Here is a 23,620-nt window from a genome sequence, read left to right as displayed (position 1 = left end):
TTACCTCCCCATGGCAGGGCTTGGGTTCTCTGCCATTGCCCCATGACCCTAAGTGTTGCCATTGCCCTGATGGAGGACTCTTTGGCAGCAGAAGCCCTGGTGGGCCCAGAGATGTGAAGTACAAATACAGACCCCAACTTGGCACTTACAAAAGGGGGTGGAATATCCAGACCCCGGAGAGAGGGCCAGCCCACAGAGAGGCTGAGCCCAAAGCCATGGGCAGCCAAGGTGGGGGCCTCGCCCAATGCCTGCTGACAGGAGCCCTGAGGGAAATCAAGGCAGCCGCCACCTACCTTCACGTGATGAGCCCCTCCGACCAGTATGGGCCACATTAGGACCGTGCTTTCCCTGCCATCAGTACGGGCACTTATACCAGGACTGCACAGACACAGATTGCAACTTTGGGCAAGTCTGTGCAGGGGAGTCCCGGGCCCCATACGCCTTCGCCCCTTAAACTGACCACATTAGTAAAGGTCAGGTCCCAGCATTGGATCGCCCTCATCAATTCGGGATGCGGCCAAACCCTCATGCAACAGCGTGTCCTCCTAGAGCTCTGACCAACAGAGGGAAAAGTTAGGCTCCAGTGCATTCATGGAGACGTCACTGACCGATCCTCGAGTACGGATACCTATGATGTTAAGAGGAGTGATGGAAGAGATGGCTGTCAGGGTGGCCCCCAGATTTTGGCCTATCCCATCATCCTTGGGCGTGATTAGCCCAACTTCGGGAAGCTACTGAGGGAGGTCAGCCTAGAGGGACCTGATACACAGGGCGCTTTCGAGGGGGACCCGGTGAACGGTGAGAACCACACGCACGACTCCCATGGACAGGCACAAGGGGTGCCAGAGGGGCCAAACAAGGTGGAATCAGCAGTTCAAACTTGGCTGCCACCAACCACACAAGGAGAGTCCGGGACCTCAATATTAGACCCCAGCATTGACTTCGGCCGAGATCAATGCGAAGACCCCACACTAATGTGGGCCTTTGAGCAAGTGGCATGGGTTGATGGGTGAGCGAAAGACTCACAGCGGGCAATTCGGTGGCCCCGATTTTGAGATAATCGACCGGAGACTATACCGCCTCGATGCAGACCCTCGGACCCAGGAAGAGTGGACTCAGCTCGTTGTGCTCTGACAACACCGAAAAGCGGTTCTCCAGTTGGCCCATGACATCCCAGCAGCTGGGCACCTGGGACACGAGAACCCTTGCATGGGTCCTGTCACGGTTCTTTTGGCCAGGGATATATCAGGAGGTCCGGGACGATTGCAATTCCTGTCTCACTTGTCAGCTCACTGCAACCTCACAAGTAGCAAAGGCTCCCCTGGTCCCCCTACCCATGGTGGGAACACCCTTCGAGAGGGTGGCCATGGACCTGGTGGGACCCCTCCCAAAGAGTTCTGCTGGCTTTAAGTACATCCTAGTCTTATTGGATTACGCGACCCAATTCCCTGAAGCAGTCCCCCTCAGTAATACTCATGCCCAGACCATTGCAGCGGAGATGGTTAAGAGCTTTGCCTGGGTGGGACTTCCTCAAACTACTAACGGACCAGGGAACAAACTTTACATCTAGGCTTCTATGACAAGTCTGCACCTTACACTGAAGTCTGTATCTTCTTTATACCTAGTATCACCCCCAAACCAATGGACTTGTGGAACAGTTTAACTGGACATTGAAAGACATGCTGCAAAGGTTTCCTCCACAGGATTTACGCCCATGGGACCAGATGCTCCCACCTCTACTCCTTGCCATTTGCAAGGTACCTCAGTTCTCCAACCACTTCTCCCCGTTTGAACTGCTTTATGGCCACCAACCACGGGGAGTCCTTGACCTGGTAAGGGACGAGTGGGAAGAGAGGTTGCCTGCCTCGCAAAATATATTACAGTACATGCTCCAATTACGAGATCACCTGGTACTAGTGGGGACCCTCACCCAGGGGAAACTTTGGGCGGCTCAGAATCCAAGAGAATCAGTACAATAAGGGGGCCCATGAGTGGCTCTTCCAACCAGGCAAAAAGGTATTACTGCTCTTACTGTCAGATGACTCCAAGCTCCTTGCCCGCTGGAGAGGGCCCTATGAGATAATTCGCCAGGTGGGGCCGGTCACATACGAGATCCACCAGCCCAACCACTGACGAAAGACACAAGTTTACCATGTTAACCTTCTAAAGCCTTGGCATGTTTGAGAAGGATTAATGATTGCCCTGCATCCCCCAGACCCCACATTGGGACCACAGGCTGCGGAAATGAATGCCACAAATGCGGCAGAGGAGCCCACAGTAGGAAACACTCTCTCCCGCCAACAGTGCGAGGAGGTTCGCCACCTGCTAAATTCCTTTCAGGTAATGTTTACTGCCCTACTGGGACACACTACGGTATTCTATCAAAATCCAAACAACCCCTGGGACTGTGGTCCGGGAAGCAACCCACCCTCTCCCCTGGCAAAGGCGGGAAGTGGTCCAGAAGGAAATCAAGACAGTGCTGGAATTGGTGCATGATAGAACCCTCCCAGAGCGAGTGGCGGAGCCCCATTGTGTTGGTCCTGAAACCAGACGGGAACCTATGTTTCTGCATTGACTTTTGCAAAGTCAGTGCAATTTCCAAGTTTTACGCTTACCCGATGCCCCGAGTTGATGAGCTGCTGGACTGGCTGGGGATGGCCAAATACATCACAACTCTAGAGCTCACCAAGGGGTACTGGCAGATCCCTCTCAACCCACGATCCAGAGAGAAGACCGCCTTTGCGGTAGACAGCACAGTACTGTTTTCTGCAAAAAAGCCCCGATGGCTAAAATGGCGATTGGGGCTTTTTTGTGCAAAAGCGTGTCTAGATTGGCACGGACGCTTTTCTGCAAAAAGTGCTTTTGCGGAAAAGCGTCCATGCCAATCAAAAGCATTTGTGGAAAAGAGCGTCTAAACGGAAAACTTTTCCGTTAAAAGCATTTGCAGAAAATCATGCCGGTCTAGATGTAGCCCAAGAGTACAATAATTCTGATGATTTAAAATGGCAATGATCCATTATATTTTCCTGTTCACAACTAGCTTTTCTAACACCCATCAAACCTGTGAAGTTTGTCAGAGCAGAAGGACTTCAGTATTAGTATTTTCTGAAGAGTATGTTGTCATTAATGTCTATTTTCCAGCCAGACTCTATTAGCTTCACTAAAATAGACCAGACCTTTCCATTCACAAAGCTGTTTGCTCTCACCGAAACCAATAGCTCATCTCACCTGTGTAATAAGATTTGTGCACATGTGTGACGGGCCTGCACTAGGACCGGCATGACTCCGCCCACTCCATCAGCAAGGGGGCGGGGCGACGCGACGCTGGGAAGCCGCAGACGGCAACGGCCCGGAGCGGCGGGACGCAGAGGGGGTGGAGCAGCGTCTAGCGGCAGGCTGCTTGAAAAGGCCCGGAGGAGAGGCTAGTGGGACGGGGTGCGGAGTTGGAGGTGCTTGTCACCCCTCTTGGAGCGAAGTGGGTCGCCCCGGTGGAGGAGCGGCCCGCATACCCCAGAAACTCGGGGCAGAGGCAAAAGTGCCGGAGAAGCCACCAGACCGGTAAGTCCCTTGGACAAATCCGGGGGGTGGTGGTGGTGGTACTCAGGAGGGGGATAGGAAGCAGCCCGGGGAAGAGTGCTTTTGGCGCCCGTGGGCTGACGTGCTTTGGGGTGGAACCCTGTCAGCTGGCTAGGGGTCAAACACCCTGAACCCTTAGGGCCCCGGGCTGGGACTTGGTGGAGAGGGAGGGCCCGGGTCCCCCTAAACCCCCTCCTCCCCCATATTACACTCTAATTATGCATTGAGTACTGCCACCCAATTGGCCTACTGGGCAGAGACTACCATTATTGAGCCCCAGAAGGGGGCAAGACTTAGGGGCTGAGAGCCCCAGGGATTTCCCCTCCCCCAGACTTTTAAGATGGTGGGATCGCTGGGCCCCACCCTCCTGCCGGAGAGTGGGAGCTTGTGCCTGTAAATCTGCCACAACATGTCAAGAGACACTTGCCATCAGTTTACCTGTGCAACCTCACTAAAGTCAATGGGTTGTGCAAGTGTCAGTGAAGGTAGAATTTTACCTTTATAGACCTGTTCTTGCTCCTGTTAAAACAACACTCACTAGCTTCAGTGGAAACAGAATCAGACCCTATGCTTCGGAGAGGAAAACAGGTGTTAAAAGGGAACAGCCATAGGAAACAGTGAATTCCAATGGGTACCTTGCACCGTGTGGAAATGATCATGGAGGGTGCGATGTGTAATGAAAGTAGTGAATGGAACAGAGGCTAGTGTAATCTGTGGGGGACACATTTTCATTCAGCAGAGAATGAAACAACACTGGATGTGGATGGGATGGAGCATGGGAGCTCACCTTGAAGGCAGGAGGATTGTACAACTAAAGCTGTTGGTACAGGAACTGGGAGGCCACTAGATCAGAAACCAAAGGAGCCAGATAGTAAAAAGCCCTGAGGAAGCAAACTGTATGCAGGAGAAAGAGAGAAATGAAAATATAGTGGAGTTGAAATAGGAGAGAGGGTGAATGGGAGAAGTTTCTACTAGTCAGGTTGAATAGTCAGTGCAGTCATCTTATGTAACAACCTACAACAAACCAGAGATCCATCAATTTCTGTCTCTTTGCCTTGATCTTTCTGTCCTTCCTTTCGCTTATCTTTTTTCACACATTCCTCCCCCCCCCCCCATACTATTTGTCCAAATTAATAACTACTGCATCTTATTTCTCTCACGTGATCTCTGGCTTTGCATGACTTTGGTAATAATGCCTCCCAAACTGGAAGAATCCAGGTTAGTTGCTGCCCCCATATAATTTGGAGTGGGATTGAGTTTTCAACTTTCCTTCTAGCTAGATTTTTCTGATGTAAATGATTTAATTTCTCTCTGTTCCCTATCTGAAATGGAGACTAACTGAAGTTTTTAGACAATTTAGTCCTGGTACATGTTATGATGTCATTGGATTTTAATAGGAAAACACAGATCCTTGTTGCACCCACTGCTTTGTTTGCCCCAAATACTGTACAAAGTGGACCATGTGAGGTGTCTAATGAAAGCTTATGCTATGCTGATTCTATTTATGCTACTCATACTTGTGTATTTTTTCATGTGAAGTCAGGAATATAGGCTCTGTACTTATTTTAAACATTTTCTGTCTGGGAGACAGCAGCAGGCATTGCTCACCTATTTGTGAGGGGTGGCAACCCAGTCACTAGCTATGCTGCATGGAGAATGACTCAAGTGTTGTCAATAAACACCTGAGGAGCACACAATGACCCCTTGCTTAAAAAGGACATACCTTGATACCCCATGGCTCTTTGCCTAAAAGAATATGGACAGCTTAGTGGGTGGGCTCCATGTGATCAGCCCTATTTTGGGAGGTACCATCACTCAGGAGAACAATGGATTTCTCTCTGCATGGGGGGGATCTTCCATCTTTGTCTTTACCACAAGATGCTTCTGAGGTTAACAGAGCTGGGAAGGAGCGTTGACCCATCCTACCATAGGATGTACTTCAGAGACTTTTAAGCTGGCAGTCTGTTACATCTCTGCTAAGAGCCTGCATCAAGAACGTGGTGACTGATGTATACAATGTGCTTTCTTTAACAATCCTCCTCAACTTTTTCTTTCTTTTATTAATACACCTTTAGATTCTAAAGGATTGGCCCAGCATGCTCTTGTGGGTAAGATCTGAGGTATAAATTGACCTGGGATTGTGGCTGGTCCTTCGGGACTGGGAGAACCTGTTTGGAGTTCGTGAGATGGGTTTTCATAACCCTTCACCTCTGTAGGCATGGTGCTGGTTGTGGCACAGGTAACGCTGGAGTGTCTAAGGAGGGGTTGCTTGTGAGAATTCTTGCTGGCCAGAGTGTCAGCTGAAGTGCTCTGTGTAACTGGTTTGTTGCCTTATAGAGGAGGATGCCAGTCTTGGGTGGTAAGTAGCCCTAGTTCTAAGCAATTCATCCCAATTTGACCCTCTCAGCCATGCACCCAGACCACCCTGTTATATTACAAATGTGTCTTCAGTCAGCATGTTACTCAGATAGTAATCTGATCTAAGATGGCCAATGTCTCTGCCCTGTGGACACAGGAAATCTAGAGTAAGGAACCTTTGTCCCTTCACAACAAAACTCTTTCATGTCCACATCCCAGAGCCAGGTCATAGCTGTTAGAAAGGAGTTGAGTTTTCAAACAGAGGCATACCTGTCACTAGGGCTATGTGCAACTGTGAAATTAAGAGTTGGTTCCTTTTGTTGCTCTATCCCCATATTAAATACTTGGTTTCTATACAGTCCATTGTAACAGCCACTGTGTGCAATGGTGCAAGTCCATAAATCACTCCCCTGCTTTAACTCCGGAGCTCTAGGTGGATCTGTGGATTGTGTCCTTCACACCTATCTCTTACTTCCCCCTGAGAAACACCAACTTCTGTCTTCCAGAGACATTCCAGCTTCAAGTGTGACATGAGCTGATAGACAAGAATGAGTCAACCTGTGGAACTTTCCCTTCCTCAACCATCATACCCCTCCCCTTGAGCCAGTGATCCGCTCTGCACTGATATTGGGCTTCACCTACCTGCCATGCCTCAAGCTGCTGTAAGAGGTTCCGTTTCTGTCGAATAGCATCCAGCAGCTGACTGTTCAAAGACATCATGTCGATCTTACACTTGGCTAGTTCCATTTCCACTGAATTCTTCCTGGGGTGTAAAAGACATGGACAATCTCAGAGCACAATTCAGTTTTATCTTGATCAATTCCTGCAGGTTGCAGGAACCACCTCACTAGTGTTCACTGACTTCCATTCGGGGCATTCAGCAAAATCTGGATATGGAACTTGACAGGAGGTCTGCCAAAGGGCTCTGAATACTCAGTGGCTGTGTCTAGACTTTATCCCTTTTCTGTAAAAGGGATGCAAATTAGACACATTGCAAATGAAGTGGGGGATTTAAATCCCCCCTGCTTCATTAGCATAAACATGGCTGCCGCTTTTTTCCAGCTCGGAGCTTTGCCGGAAAAAAGCACCAGTCTAGACGCGAATTTTTTGGAAAATAAAGCCTTTTCCGAAAGATCCCTTATCCCTCTTCAGTAAGCCACACCAAGTTAGCAAGCTGTCTTCAGAGGGCTAATGGCATGTGGGACATACTCTACTCAATTTATCAGGTTTCCAGTGCTGAGACCCTGCCCCAAACAGTTTACACTTGGAAGTCTTTATTCAACCATTTCCTGTGCCTCATACTACCAAGAAATGAAACTGGAAGGGAATATCTCAGCGGCTAATTTTAGATGCAAGTTTGTTCTGATATTTGTATTAACCATGATTCATCTGCTACCCTGCAATAACAACTTTGCCCTGCTTTTCCACAGGGGAGTGGTCTGGGAATTAGCTTTTGTATTATAGGCAGAGCTGATAGCACCACCTACACTTAGCAATGCTTGACACCTCCCATTATGAAATACTGTTCTCATTTGCTTAACTTTGCCAAATTAACTGTTCAGGCTGAAATTTTCCAGCTGCGTGTGCCGGCTCACCCCCCCCCCCCCCAAATGCTTTATGAAATTGACTTATGGTTACAAATATGAATAACTCAAATATGTGTTGGAAAAATTGCCTTATGTAACCTATCAATCTTCATGTCATAATCTGCTGGGTTTGTATATCTTATTTTGGTGTATGTATCATTCTTGCGTGTAAGTTAGATATATGGGGTATGGAATGATTTATGGCTTTAAAAAGGTGTTTCCCTCAATGTCTGGGTGATCACCTGTAAACAGCCCCTTTTGTCTTTGAGTCCAAGCAGTGGTTGGTCTTAGGAAGTCACATGACCACCCGAACTGGTAGGGTCTGACCAGGTAATTGTCTGTGTAAGGATGGAATGTAGAAACAGAATTCCTGCCCAAAGTGGAATCTATACAACAATGTGAAGCTAGCAGATTCTTTGGCTGGCATGGCACACTGAAGACCCCAGGGAAAAGGGGACTTGCCTGGTTTGGAGGCTTAGCTGGAATAAGAACATTTTTAGGGTGAGGTTGTAATAAGTTTGTGATAAGTGTTAGAACTACCTATGGGTTTTTTATTTTAAATTTGTAATTCACTTTGATCTGCCTTTTTCACTTTCAGCCACTTTAAATCCTACTGCTTTTACTTGATAAAAATTATTTTATTTACTAAGCCTTGTGTAAATAATTGTTACCTGGGGGAGCAATCAGTGTGTACATCCCCCTGTCACTGTTAAAGGGGGCTTACCTAAACAATTCATTTGGGGTTCTGATTCCATTTGGGGAGTGGGTTTCCCTTGAAGCTGAGCTCAAAACTGCATTTTTGTCAGACCTGAAGATTTTCAGTGTGCCTTGGCTGGGGGAGACTAGATCATCTGGCCCAGCAGGACAGGGTAGTGAGACACTGGCCTCCTTGCGCTCTGGGGTGTCATTGGCTTTGTCAGCACTCCAGGAAGCACCCCAAGGGCTCTTCTGTAATCGCACCCTGTCACACTGGCTGTCTGCCTGAGGTGGAAGTGTTTTGAAAAGTTTCAGCAAAAATGGCTTGCGCTAAGAGGGAAATACATTTTGTCCACATTAATGATATTCTTGCAGCTGCTCTACTGAAATGGTCCAATGCCTCCAGGCTTTGAAGTTTGGAAGGGGATGTCACCTTTGTGCGTGGGATGTGCCTTTTTTCTGTTTTTCTTTAAATGTACATGCACAAACACTCTCCCCTAAAGCACCATCCCACTCTTCCCTTGGCTGCAATCAGTCACAATTACTATACACCCTCTCTCTACTAATATCACACAGACCCAGTTTCACACACCATAACTATTAATGGCTCTTCTCATGTGAAACACTATGGACCTGAATAGCAAAGAATCTGCAGATCTCCAGTGAAAGGCCCCAGGTCTGAGTATCTTTGAAAAATATGCTTCTGTTGTAATTCAGCCCATTCCTGCTAGATATTAACAGTGGAAGTTAGGCATCCCCCGAGTGGCATAGTTACCATAGATACAGTAGAACTGGCAACCTATACTGCTCTTAAATGTCAAAGCAAGCCTTTTGCATCAAACATCAGTAGCAGGGACATCCCCTACTTCTGCCAGCAGATGGCGCTGATACAATTGCATTCTGAAAGGATTTGGTACCCTTTGGGTCACTGTAAAGAACATTTGACAGATCATGTAATCAGCAAGCACACACAATGGCCTCTTTTATTTGCCCTCACTCCTCTCATATGTGCATAATTCTATGTGCTTTGTTCCTCTTACCAACCCAGCAAGGATTAGGCACTGCTGTAAGGAAATAGGCTGTATTGTGTTCTGTCCTGTCTTGCTTCACTGAAGGTTAGAAAATCGTCTCTGATCTATAGTAAACCGCATACGAGTGCTTTTTGCCCTCTCCCCATTTCTCCAGATCCTGGTGTCCTGAACTTTATGTTCCTCCCTCAGGCTTCCTAAAACTGGGCCAGCAAAGATGGGGGGGGGGGGGGGAATGTGGCAAAAGACTGGATCAGAGTCATGGGAGGGGGAGGACAGAGGGATGCAGTGACAGGGTTGCACAGAGAAAGTAAAGCAGGAGAAAGGGGAAGCAGAGCATAGGGGAGGTGTGACACAAGAAAGGTCAGTTTAAAAAAAGGCAGGCGGAGAAGCATAACTGAAGCACCAGAGGATTGCAATGAGAGAGATTCACAGAGGCATCAGAGCAGAATGGAATAAAAGGCATGGAAGAGCTATGGAACAATTTGTAGAAGGTGCAGTAGCAGAGATATACAAAGGACCTGGAAGGGAGGCTGGAAAAGCAAAAGACAATAGGAGGAGTAAGGGACCAGTTTCAGTATTTGTTCCCTTCCCAATTAAGCAATAGCCATCCCTTGGCTTGATGGAAAGATCTGTCCCCCAAAGTTGCTAAGACTTATGGGCTACGTCTAGACGACATCCCTTTTTCGTAAAAGGGATGTAAATTGGACGTATTACAATTGCTAATGAAGCGGGGATTTAAATCTCCCCTGCTTCATTAGCATAAAAACGGCTGCCATTCCCCCCCCCCCCCCCCCCCCACCCCGCACAGAGCTTTGTTGGGGGGAAAAAAGCGCCAGTCTAGATGCTGATCTTGCAGAAAATAAAGCCTTTTCCGAAAGATCCCTTATCCCTCCCATGAAGTAAGGGATCTTTCGGAAAAGGCTTTATTTTCTGCAAGATCAGCATCTAGACTGGCGCTTTTTTCCGACAAAGCTCTGTGCGGGGGGGGGGGGGGGGGGGATGGCAGCCGTTTTTATGCTAATGAAGCGGGGGAGACTTAAATCCCTGCTTCATTAGCAATTGCGGTAAGTCTAATTTACATCCCTTTTACGAAAAAGGGATGTAGTCTAGACGTAGCCATGGGCTGCGTCTAGACTGGCAAGTTTTTCTGCAAAAGCAAGTGCTTCTGCGGAAAAACTTGCCAGCTGTCCACACTGGCCACTTGAATTTCCACGAGAACACTGACGATCTCATGTAAGATTGTCAGTGTTCTTGCGGAAATGCTATGCTGCTCCCGTTCGGGCAAAAGCCCTCTCGCGCAAATGCTTTTGCACAAGAGGGCCAGTGTAGACAACGTGGTGGTATTTTGCGCAAAAAAGCCCCAATGGCGAAAATGGCGATTGGGGCTTTCTTGCGCAAAACCGCATCTAGATTGGCACGGACGCTTTTCCACAAAAGCACTTTTTGCGGAAAAGCGTCCGTGCCAATCTAGATGCTCTTTTCTGCAAATGCTTTTAACGGAAAAACTTTTCCGTTAAAAGCATTTGCGGAAAACCATGCCAGTCTAGACGTAGCCATGGAGGTTTTTTTTTTTTTTTTTTTTTTAAATGAGCGAGTAGAATTGCTGGTTTCAGGAATTTCCAGGGATCAGGACCCTGGTGCCCTGTCACAGGCACTTAGCAGGACTCCTCAGTACTCAGAAGTGGGATGATCTACCACCTTACTGGCAGCAGCATGGCAAGAAAGCAAAGCAGCTGCTTTGAACAAACTGGTGGGTAGATTCTGAGACCACAACCCCAACCCTTCTCTGTTCTTTGATAGAATTCTGGTACTTAGCAATGGCTTCATCTCGATCCCTGATGGCCTTCAGAAGCTGTTCGTTTGTCTCCTTATCTTCAGCTGACCCTTGGAGCCTGTCCCTTTCCTCTTTCAGCACAGTCATCTCCACACTCAGCAGCGTCACCTGTCAGGAACAGAAAGAGCACAGTCAAATATTTCTCCTTTCAGGTAACAGTTAGTACTGGTGGAAGGTGCCCAACTTGCAGCCTTGAAGAGAAATGTCCTCTAAGCACAGAGCAGGTAGCATAAACAGTGGCTGGCTATCACTGGGCATGTGCCTTAGCTCTTAGCTGAATAAACTAGCTTGTAGGGCTGAGAGTTTCTAGTCTCTAGGCCCATCAAACCTGTGCTTTTACAATGGTGATAATTGAAGTAGTGGCTCCCACTTCCAAGGCCTAAGGTGGCCAACTTATTTGACATGGGCCACCAAATTGCCATCAGATGGCAATGACTCCACTCCATTATATTCAATGATCACCATGTATAATGTTAAAGGCCATTTTAAATGCTCCACTGCAGCCACTCTGATCTTCCATAAAGGAGCTGGCTTATGATCCTGCTTTCTCAACTGCACTACAGCCATTGGAGGTTGTGTCAAAATGTTACTACTTCACCAAGGGACTCTTCTGTTGAGCCAGTGTCCTCTCAGCCTGTACTCTGGTCTCTGATCTGTCCTTGACCTCACCTGGTTCATAAATTTTCAAGTGCACCCTCCCATTCCCGCAATAACCTTTAATAAGAAAAATAATTTTATTTTTTCCCCCTGATAATCCTCTCTCTAGAAGCAGTGAGCTGTTAAAAAAAAAACAACAACCCATACATGAGTGATATAAAAAAAGGCCATTCAGCTCTACGGAGGGAATTACTGACACTCATCAGAATTTTAATTAGACTTTAAAATACATGTAAAATATTTAATCTATTAATGTATTTACCTTTTATACTTGTCTAAAGTGAATTAACAGTGTGTGAAATTGAGGGAGTTGCTAAATCATAGCTCTGCAATCTTCTATAGGCACTTAGTCTCCTGGTCTGCTGTACACAGGAGTTCCATTATCATTACTGCACTACCGCCTTGGAAACCTTTCTCTGACACAACCTTCGCTACACATCACGGGTGGAGGGAAGGCAGTTAAGTTCATCTCCACATCAATACTTCCAGTGACAGCAGAAAAGTATCTGCCATGGATCTCCTTCTGGGCACAGAGCAATTGTGAGAGGTGAATGTACACAGAGATCCTGCTTTTGAAGATGGAGTTGTGAAACCTGCTGAATATACAGTAATGGCTGGCAAATCTCTCTGGGAGACTGAAGGAGAGGGTGAGATGTGTTTACTAGGCTGAAATCTTACACAGTGTTGGAGTCTCCCTGTGTCCCAGTCAGAGATGAAAGTAACCTACGTTTCTTACAAGTACTGTTGTATTGCCCCCAGAGGGGTGTAGCTCAGGGCAGGGGGTTGGGGTGTGTGATATGACAATACCTGTAAAAATTTAAGGCCGTGTCCAGACTCAGGGGTTTTTTCGGGAAAAGTAGCCTTTTCCCGAAAAAACTTCCCCTGCATCCAGACTCAAGCCGCGTTCTTTCGAAATTATTTCGAAAGAACGCGGCTTTTCTTTCGATGGCGGTAAACCTCGTTTCACGAGGAAGAACGCCTTCCTTCGAAAGTTCCTCTTTCGAAAGAAGGCGTTCTTCAATGTAAAGAGGCCGTCTTCGAAAGAGAGCATCCAGACTCGCTAGGTGCTCTCTTTTGAAAAAGCGGATTTCTCTTTCGAAAGATCCGCCTGCAGTCTAGACGCGATCTTTTGAAAGAGGCTCTTTCGAAAGATGCTTTCGAAAGAGCCTCTTTCGAAAGAAGCCTGCAGTCTAGACATAGCCTAAGTGTGAGGTGGTGTGCAGGGGGCTGTGGTGTGTGGGGTGCAGGAGTTGGGGGTGTGAGGAGGGGCTCAGGGGATTGGGGGTGGTGCGAGAGTCAGGGTTGAGGGTGTGAGGAGGAACTCAGGACAGGGGGATGGATGTCTATGGAGGTGTGCAGGAATTGGGACTGGAGGCATGGGGACTCAGGGCAGGGGATTGGGGGTGTCCGTAGGGAATGCAGGGGGACAAGGGCATCCTTTAGGGAGGGCAGGATGGCTGAAGCCCCCTGATTCCTAATGATACTGCTTGTTGCTTGCTCTTCCATTTCTATCACTGTCGGGGTGAAAGGAAAGCTCACAGCATGGGTCGGTCACTCCTCTGCCTTCTTCTGCACCAGCCAGGAGGTAGAGGAATGCAGACACACAGGCTGTGCACATTCCTCTCACTCCCTGACAGTGACAGAAGGGGAACAGCAAGCAACAAGCAGCGTCAGTAGGAATGGAAGGTCTTTAGGGCGGGTTGGGGGGCTTGGGCAGTCCCAGACCAGTGTGGGGCACACCTCCAGCCAACCCCTTTCACCTGCCTGCTGCTTAGCATAGCAACCTGCAGGAGAGCTCCAGGAGCCCAGCTGGGAGTATGCCCCCCTCCTGCAGCAGAGTGCCCCAGCTGGTTCTTACCTGAGTGGTGTGCGCGGGGGGGGGGGAGGGGGCACACCACCTTACTTTCACCTCTGGTCCCAGTGAAGAATACAGACACACAGAAATGTAAGGCTGGAAGGGACCTCAAGAGGTCAGCCAGTCCACCCCCTATGCTAAGGCAGAACCAAGTAAATTTAGACCATCTCTGACAGGTGTTTGTCTGACCTGTTAACTTCTAATGGGGGGGGGGGGGGGGGGGGGGAAGATTTCACAACCTCCCATGGAAAACTATTCCAGAGCTTAAATGCACATATAGTTAGAATTTTTTCCTACTATCTAACCTAAATCTCCCTTCCTGCAGATTAATCTGATTACATCTTCTCCTGCCTGTCATTTCTGTTGCTCTCCTGTGAACTCTCCCCCTTTTTGTTCACCTCTTTCTTAGTGTGGCACCCAGAGCCAGACACAGTACTGTAGCTGAGACTTCACCGATGCTGAGCAGTGTGTGACCATTATTTCCCAGCTTTGAGAGGTGAGGTAGTGAGTTGTAGTAGAATTAATGGTAAGAAGCTACACAACACTTTGTCTCAAGTAGAGCTGGGAGCAACTCTTTCATCCCTAGGAAGGGCTCTGGCTTTAACTTGAGTCTTCTCCATGTTAGCATATTCCTAAGAATGAGCTGTTCTCTGTGAAATTGCCACACGAGCTCTAGGGTTCAAGGATCTTTTTGTGTATAAAACATTCATACAGTGGGACAGACTCATAGACTTTAAGATCAGAAGGGACCATTATGATCATCTAGTCTGACCCCCTGCACAGTGCAGGCCACAGAATCTCACCCACCCCCTCCTAGAATAATCCTCTCACCTATATCTCAGATATTGAAGCCTTCAAATACTTTGAAGACCCCAAGATGCAGAGAATCCTCCAGCTGTGACCTGTACCCCATGCTACAGAGGAAGGCGAAAAACCTCCAGGGCCTCTGCCAATCTACCCTGGAGGAAAATTCCTTCCCGACGCCAAATATGGCGATCAGCTAAACCCTGAGCATGTGGGCAAGACTCACCAGCCAGACACCCAGAAAGTTCTCTATAGTAACTCCTATCATCCCTCCATTGACCTATTTCCCACTGATAATGAATGGTCAATTAGTTACCAAGATCATGTTATCTCATCAAACCATCCCCTTCATAAACCCATCTAGTTTAATCTTGAAGCCAGATAGATCTTTTGCCCCCACTACTTCCCTTGGAAGGCTGTTCCAGAACCTCACTCCTCTAATGGTTAGAAACCTTCGTCTAATCTCAAGTCTAAACTTCCTACTAGCCACCTTCTATCCATTTGTTCTTGTGTCCACATTGGTATTAAGCTTAAATAATTCCTCTCCCTCCCTGGTATTTATCCCTCTAATCTATTTAAAGAGTGCAATCATGTCCCCCCTCAGCCTTCTTCTGGTTAAGGTAAACAAGCCAAGCTCCTTGAGTCTCCTTTCATAAGACAGGTTTTCCATTCCTCGGATCATCCTAGTGGCCCTTCTTTGTACCTGTTCCAGATTGAATTCATCCTTCTTAAACAAATGCCTTACTAAAGTCGAGGTAGATTAGATCCACTGCATTTCCTTTATCTAAAAAATCTGTTACTTTCTCAAAAAAGGAGATCAGGTTGGCTTGGCACGATCTACCTTTTGTAAAACCATGTTGTAATTTGTCCCAATTGCCATTAGCCTCAATGTCTCTAACTACTTTCTCCTTCAAATTTTTTTCCAAGATCTTGCATACTACAGATGTCAAACTAACAGGCCTATAGTTACCCGGGTCGCTTTTTTTCCCTTTCTTAAAAATAGGAACTGTATTAGAAATTCTCCAGTCAAATGGTACAACCCCCGAGTTTAGAGATTTATTACATATTTTTGCTAATGAACTTGCAATTTCATGTGCCAGTTCCTTTAATATTCTTGGATGAAGATTATCTGGGCCCCCCGATTTACTCCCATTAAGCTGTTCAAGTTTGGCTTTTACCTCGGATATGGTAATATCTACCTCCATATCCTTAGTCCCATTTGTTATGTTACCATTATCCCTAAGCTCTTCATTAGCCTCATTAAAGACTGAAGCAAAGTATTTGTTTAGATATTGGGCCATTCCTAGATTATCCTTAACCTCCACTCCATCCTTAGTAATTAGTGGTCCTACTTCTTCTTTTTGTTTTTTTTTCCTATTTATATGGCTATAAAACTATTGGTTTTAATTCCCTTTGCAAGGTGCAACTCTACCTGACTTTTAGCCTTTCTCACTTTATCCCTACATGCTCTAACCTCAATAAGGTACCTTTCTTTACTGATCCCTCCCATTTTCCACTCCTTATATGCTTTCTGCTTTTTCTTAATCACCTCTCTGAGATGCTTGCTCATCCAGCTTGGTCTAACACACCTGCCTATAAATGTTTTCCCTTTTCTTGTGATGCAGAAGCTGTCGGGAGCCTGTAACTTTAACTTAAAATAATTCCAGGCCTCCTCCACCTCAAGATCCATAATTTCTTTAGTCCAATCAACTTCCCTAACTAATTTCCTTAATTTATTAAAGTTAGCCCTTTTGAAATCAAAAACCCTAGTCTCAGATTTATTTTTGTTTATCCTTCCATTTAATTTGAACTGAATTAGCTCATGATCACTCGAGCCAAGGTTGTCCCCTACAACCATTTCATCTATGAGGTCCTCGCTACTCACTAACACCAAATCTAAAATAGCATCCCCCCCCCCCCCCTTGTTGGTTCAGCAACTACTTGATGAAGGAATTCATCAGCTATCACATCTAGGAAAATCTGAGCCCTATTATTATTACTAGCACTTGTTCTCCAGTCTATATCTGGAAAGTTGAAATCTCCCATGATTACACAGTTTCCATGAGTATTTACTTCATTAAAAACATTAAAGAGGTCTCTATCCATATCCAAATTGGATCCTGGTGGTTTGTAACACACCCCAAGCACTATCCCAGGGAGGATTTGATAGTTTCTCATTTGTGTTTATTCAACTGGCCCTGAGTGGGAAAGCCACCACTTGTATTTCCAGGAGGGAGGGCTCTACAGTCCCGAGAGCTTCCTCCAAGTGGCAGTGGCCAGAAGTTCTAAATGTGTGGTAAGACAAGGCATGAGTATTTTATTTTATTTTTTCTCCATAGGAGAAGGACACAGTTCAGAGCAGGTGGCTGGAGAATCCTCACTATTTCATCCATCTAAAGCAGATGAGCTTCCAAGCAGAGGTTGGAACAGTCTTTCAGTGTGGGACAGTCTGTAAGATTGATTTCTTTATTTACAGATTGTACTGCATGGCACGCCCTGTTAATATGCCTGATGTTATATATATCCAGAAGCATGTTAGAAGGCACTGTGCTGTACAGATAGCAGTACCTGTGGATGTACAGCAGTGGTCACCAACCAGTAGATGGGGATCTACCAGTAGATCTTGGAGCCTGACAGGTGATCCTGACTGGTTTGGCCTGGAAGCTACCAAGCGCTGGCACTTCAGTTGCCCTTCCCCCCACTGTCATGCTGTTTCTGCCCTCTGCCTTGGAGCTGCCCCCCTGGGAGCCTCCTGCTTGCTGTGTACACTGTGGGAGGGAGAAGAGGCAGGGCACCCACTCCTGTACCCTATCTCCACACAGGGAGAAGGGGATGGAGGGAGCTTGGCAATGCAAATCTCTGTCACTCTCACACCCTGTGTGTGTCTGTTATTCTCACAAACACTCACTGTCCCTCACTCTCAGCTCCTGACCCTACACACACATGGGGGCTGGTTGTTACTACTTTTACTGCTTGCAAAGCGGGTTAGTTTGGTTTGTGACTGGTCTGTGCATTTCATAACTTTCATTTCACTCACTTAAATTTAGTGAGTTTTAAAATGCCTAACCTGCCGTGGCTGGAGTAATTATCTCTTTGGTAATTGCTGCTCCTGGTAGTGGCTGGCGTGTCCCTGCAGCCTGAGAGAGGCAGAGCAGGGGGGCTCCACATGCTGTCCTTGCCTACAGACACCGCTCCTGCAGCTCCCACTGATCAGTCATTCTCCTGTCTGGCAATTTTCTTTAACATTAAATAAGATTTTCTGATTGTCCACCCCCATGGAAACTGGTTCTCTGAGTAGTTGGTGTGGATCCCTTTCTAGATGTGCATAAGCCTTCTGCGTGAGAGTGGATTTATTTTTGAATAGCAGTGTTCACTGGGACAGCATGTTCACTCTGTGTCACCTCATGCTCCCATATCAGGGCATAGAGTGGAGTGGCTGTGACCCCAGTCATCCCTGTATTGCTGAGGACTCTGAAAAGTGGTGACAGAATGGGTTGTGGGATCTGTGCTGACAAAAATAGCATCTGGAAGAACCATAGTTAGTATAGAACTGTGACCTGCCCTGGATCCCACTGAAGGTGACTGGCAACCAGTATCTCCCTGAATGGTGGGAGTTGGGTGTTTCAGCTATATTGGTCAATGATTGAAGTACCACTCTGCAGAGCTTGGCATCCAACCAGGCTCCCTTACCAAGTCCATGAAGTTAGTGGGTTACTCTGTGTAACCTTATCAATTTCAGAGACTTCCATGTTCTTGAAGCAGGTGGAAGATGCTGGCTGTACTCCGGAGAAGTGTGTTTTGATGTCTGCAGGGCAATGCTTGCCAGCCACCATTTTGGTCAATTTCACGGTCATAGGGTTTTAAAAATAATAATTTTCAGATTTAAATAGCTAAAATCATGAAATTCCATGGTGGTGTAATTGTAGGGATCTTGATCCAAAAAAGGAGTGGTGTGTGTGTGTGTGTGTGTGTGTGTGTGTGTGTGGTGGGTCATAAGCTTATTGTGGGGGGTTGATACTGCTACCCTTACCTCTGTGTTGCTGCAGGCAGTGGCACTGCCTTCGGAGCTGGGCAGCTGCAGAGTGCTGGCTGCAGTCCCAGCACTGAAGGCAGAGCTGCCACCAGTAGCACAGAAGTAAGGTGGCATGGTATGGTTGGATGCCAAGCTCCTGCAGAACTGGGCCCTTATTCAGCAGCTGCCACTCTCTGGCTGCCCAGCTCTGAAAGTACGCAGAATTAAGGGTGGCAATTAGGGATGTTAGCTATCAGTTAATCGAATAGTTGTGTAACCACATGAAATTTATCGGTTACACAACTATTTGATAGTCCTGGGGCGGAGCCCGCAGCCCCATGTCACCCCACACTGTGAGACCGTATCAAATGCCTTACTAAAGTCTAGGTATATGACATCCACCGCTTCTCCCTTATCCACAAGACTCGTTATCCTATCAAAGAAAGCTATCAGATTGGTTTGACATGATTTGTTCTTTACAAATCCATGCTGGCTGTTCCCTATCACCTTATTATCTTCCAGGTGTTTGCAGATGAATTCCTTAATTACCTGCTCCATTATCTTTCCTGGCACAGAAGTTAAGCTGTCTGGTCTGTGGTTTCCTGGGTTGTTCTTATTTCCCTTTTTATAGATGGGCACTAGATTTGCCCTTTTCCAGTCTTCTGGAATCGCTCCTTTCTTCCAAGATTTTCTGAAGATGATAGCTAGAGGCTCAGATACCTCCTCTATCAGCTCCTTGAGTATTCTAGGATGCATTTCAACGGGCCCTGGTGACTTGCACACATTAACTTTTCTAAGTAATTTTTAAACTGTTCTTTTTTCAATTATGTTCTAAACCTCCCCATTCCCACTAGCATTTACTATGTTAAGCATTCCTTCATCAAAGTTTCCTGTTATTATTTCTCCCTCTTCACTGAGCAATGGGCCTACCCTGTCCTTGGTCTTCCTCTTGCTTCTAATATATTTATAGAATGTCATCTTGTTCCTCTTTGTAGCTAGTTTGAGCTCGTTTTGTGCCTTTGCCTTTCTAATCTTGCCCCGCCTACATGTATTGTTTGCTTATATTCATCCTTTGTAATTTGTCCTAGTTTCCGCTTTTTATATGACTCCTTTTTTATTCTGAGATCATGCAAGGTCTGCTGATTAAGCCAAGGTAGTCTTTTGCCATACTTTGTATCTTTCCTACGGAGCGAAATAGCTAGCTTTTGGGCCCTTAATGTCCATTTGAGAAACTTCCAACTATCTTCAGTTGTTTTTCCCCTTAGTCTTGTTTCTCATGGGACCTCACCTACCAGCTCTGAGTTTATTAAAATCTGCCTTCCTGAAATCCATTGTCTCTATTTAGCTGTTTTCCCTTCTACCATTCCTTAGAATCATGAACTCTATGGTTTCCTGGTCACTTTCACCCAAGCTGCCTCCCACTTTCAAATTCTCAACCAGTTCCTCCCTATTTATTAAAATCAAATCTAGAACAGCAACTCCCCTGTAGCTTTCTCAACTGTCTGAAATAAAAAATTGTCTCTAATGCAGTCAAAGAACTTATTGGATAGTCTGTGCCCCACCGTGTTAGTTTCACAACATATGTCTGGATAGTTGAATTTCCCCATCACCACCAAATCTTGCACTTTGGAAGATTTTGAGAGTTGTTTAAAAAAAAAAAAAGTTTCAGCCAAGGCAGTAGTGGTGGGGGGCAGTGGCACTGAGAAGCCAGTGCTGGGGGGGAGCCCGGCTTTTAAGCCAGCTCCCCCCCCAGCAGTTGGCTTCTGCTTCAACACCCCCTTGCTGCATCTGATACAAAGGCAGCAACGGGGGTGGGGGTGGGGGGGGGGGGAGTTTGTGTAGTTAAGATTAACCGATAAGCCTAGAATTATCAGTTAATCATATAGTCAACTACACGTTGACATCCCTAATGGAAATATTATGATCCCCTACGTTAACCTTGTGACCCTTTGAAGCTCCTTTTGGGTCAGGATCCTTGTCGGGGGGGGGGGGGGGGGTGTACCAGCCCTGCACTGGGAAAGCTGAGCCTAACCAGGCTCACCTGGCTGAAGAAGCCCTGCCCCTGTGGCCCTGCTGGGCATGTTCAGGCTGCAGCCCAGTTATAAAAGCCTGGAGAGAGGCTCAGTCTGGGCTGGCTGCAGAGGAGGCACTGCCAGAGCTCCTGCAGGTGAACCACCAGAGGAACCAGACCTGGAAACCAGCCAACGAGATATCGGCACTACAGAGGATCTGGAGGAGGGACCCTAGAGAGAGAGTTCAGCGGACTATAGTAGGAAGTAGCCCAGGGCGGAAGATTGTGTCCTGAAAAGCTCAGCGTGTTGCAGTGGGATTCCTTGCTGAGCGAGCATAGGCCTGCTCCTCTGCTACTAGGGTCGTGAGCAGGGATCTGGTGGAGTAGGAAGGGCCTGAGTCTCCCTACTGCGCCCCCCCCACCCCACCTCAGTCCCCAACCTATGGGGCCTACACCTTCTGTATACTGCCCCAGTGAGAAGGGTGTGTATTAGTGTCTCCAGGCACGAGGCCACATGGCCCCTGCGAGAGGGGTGTTGAACACTGACTTCTGGAGTTGGGGCCATAGGGCCTAACTCCAGGAGGGTCAGGGGTTTAGGCCTGGAGAGAAATTGCTGGACATGCAGGGTTGGGGCATAATTTCTAGAGCCCTTAGGACTCTACTACTCCCTGTGGGGTGGTATGAGTGGATGACCCCATGACACATGGTGGAGAATGTGGGCATTTTAACATGCTCCCACCCCTAAGAACATAAGAATGGCCATACTGGGTCAGACCAACGGTCCATCCAGCCCAGTATCCTGTCTGCCAACAGTGGCCAATACCAGATGCCCCAGAGGGAGGGAACACAACAGGTAATGCTCTTCTGATCCCTCCCCTGTCACCCACCTCCAGAGAAACAGAGGCTAGGGACACCATTCCTATACATCCTGGCTAATAGCCATTGATGGACCTAACCTCCATGAATCAATCTAGCTCTTTTTTGAACCCTGTTAAAGTCCTAGCCTTCACCACATCCTCTGGCAAGGAGTTCCAGAGGTTGACTGTGCGCTGAGTGAAGAAAAACCTCCTTTTGTTTGTTTCAAACGTGCTGCCTATTTTCATTTGGTGAAACCTAGGTCTTACACTGTGGGACTAAGAAAGGGTATGTCTACACTACCCTGCTAGTTCGAACTAGCGGGGTAATGTAGGCATATCGCACTTGCAAATAAAGCCCGGGATTTGAATTTCCCGGGCTTCATTTGCATAAGCGGGGCGCCGCCATTTTTAAAACCCCACTCGTTCGAACCCCGTGCAGCGCGGCTACACGGGACATGAACTAGGTAGTTCGAACTAGGCTTCCTAGTTCGAACTACCGTTACTCCTCGCTGCACGGGGTTCGAACGAGCGGGGTTTTAAAAATGGTGGCGCCCCGCTTATGCAAATGAAGCCCGGGAAATTCAAATCCCGGGCTTCATTTGCAAGTGCGGTATGCCTACATTACCCTCCTAGTTCGAACTAGCAGGGTAGTGTAGACATACCCTAACTTTTCCTTATTCACTTTTTCCAAACCAGTCATAATTTTATAGACCTCTATCATATCCCCCCTCGGTCTCCTCTTTTTTTAAGCTGAAAAGTCCAAGTCTTTTTAAGCTCTCTTCAGATGGGACCCGTTCCAAACCCCTCATCATTTTTGTTGCCCTTTTCTGAACCTTTTTCAATGCCAATATATCTTTTTCAAGATGAGGCAACCACATCTGTATGCAGTATTCGAGATGTGGGCATATGTGACGGGGCGAACAGGCCCCGCACTGCAGGGCCAGGAGTAGCCCAGGCCCAGCTGGCAGAGAGGGCCCCGCCCTTCCGGCCCTGCTGGGCATGCTCCCAGCAGAGGCCAGGTATAAAGGCAGAGGGAGCCCAGCAGGCAGGAGGACAGCTGGGGGAGGGAGGAGACCAGGCCAGGCCAGTGTTTTTGCAGCCGCTGGGACCAGAGCCGCTGCCAGTGCTGGACCCTGACACCAAGGAAGCGGACCCTGACTCCGGGAGACCGGAACGTACCCACAACCCCAGCAGGTACTGCCTCAGAGGCCAATGGGCCCCCGGGGAACCGGGGCGTGGTAGGAAGCAGCCCAGGGCAAAGGATACAAAGTTTGGCTCGGCGTGTATCGGCCGGATCCCCCGCCGAGCCGGCAGGAGCCACAGACCCTGCCTAAAGGGCCCTGGGCTGGGACCTGGAGGAGAGGGAGGGCCCGGGTCCCCCTACCACGCAGGCCCCCCCCTGGATTACCAGGCCTGGGGCCAGGAGAGGCTCCTCAGAGGGACTAGGCCTTTGATACCGTATATCCCCGGATAGAGGGGCCTGGACTTTGTGTTGGGACATTGGATACCATATATCCCCGGATAGAGGGGCCTGGACTTTGTGTTGGGACATTGGATACCGTATATCCCCGGATAGAGGGGCCTGAACTTTTGGGGACTTTGGGGGTGCGGTATAGGCCCGGACTGAGACGCGGGTCAGTATAAGGGGGTCAGCAGCCCCCGTCGGGGGTGTACCCCCTGACAGCATACCATGGTTTTATATAGAGACATTAAGATATTCTCCATCTTATTCTCTATCCCTTTTTTATGATTCCTAACATTCTGTTTGCTTTTTTGACTGCCGCTGCCCACTGAGTGGATGTTTTCAGAGAACTATCCACAATGACTCCAAGATCTCTCTCTTGAGTAGTTGTAGCTAAATTAGTCCCCATCATATTGTACGTATAGTTGGGATTATTTTTTCCAATGTGCATTACTTTACATTTGTCAACATTAAATTTCATTTGCCATTTTGTTGCCCAATCACTGTTTGGTGACATCTTTTTGAAGCTCTTCACAGTTTGCTTTGGTCTTAACTATCTTGAGCAGTTTGGTATCATCTGCAAATTTTGCCACCTCACTGTTTAGCCCTTTCTCTAGATCATTTATAAATAAGTTGAACAGGATTGGTCCCAGGACAGACCCTTGGGGGACCCCACTAGTTACCTCTCTCCATTCGGAATACTTACCATTCATTTCTACGCTTTGTTACCTGTCTTTTAACCAGTTATCAATCCATGAAAGGACCTTCCCTCTTATCCCATGACAACTTATTTTACATAAGAGTCTTGGTGAGGGACCTTGTCAAAAGCTTTCTGGAAATCTAAGTACACTATCCACTGGATCCCCGTTGTCCACATATTT

General features: G+C 47.5%; 1 protein-coding gene across 1 annotated transcript in view; it reads right to left on the bottom strand.

Annotated features, from left to right (window-relative positions):
* Positions 1 to 23,620, bottom strand: part of LOC112547596 (BICD family-like cargo adapter 1) — a 281,178-nt gene that overhangs the window by 43,671 nt on the left and 213,887 nt on the right. Inside the window, exons 9-10 of the mRNA XM_075897779.1 lie at positions 11,059 to 11,189; positions 6,577 to 6,697 (exon numbers count right to left, since the gene is read on the bottom strand). Coding sequence (XP_075753894.1) covers positions 6,577 to 6,697; positions 11,059 to 11,189 — 252 coding nt within the window. The remainder of the gene's footprint in view (positions 1 to 6,576; positions 6,698 to 11,058; positions 11,190 to 23,620) is intronic.

Source organism: Pelodiscus sinensis, chromosome 15 (genome assembly GCF_049634645.1).
Source record: "Pelodiscus sinensis isolate JC-2024 chromosome 15, ASM4963464v1, whole genome shotgun sequence".
NCBI classification, from domain to species: Eukaryota; Metazoa; Chordata; order Testudines; family Trionychidae; genus Pelodiscus; species Pelodiscus sinensis.
This window is presented reverse-complemented; position numbering and strand designations above follow the sequence as displayed.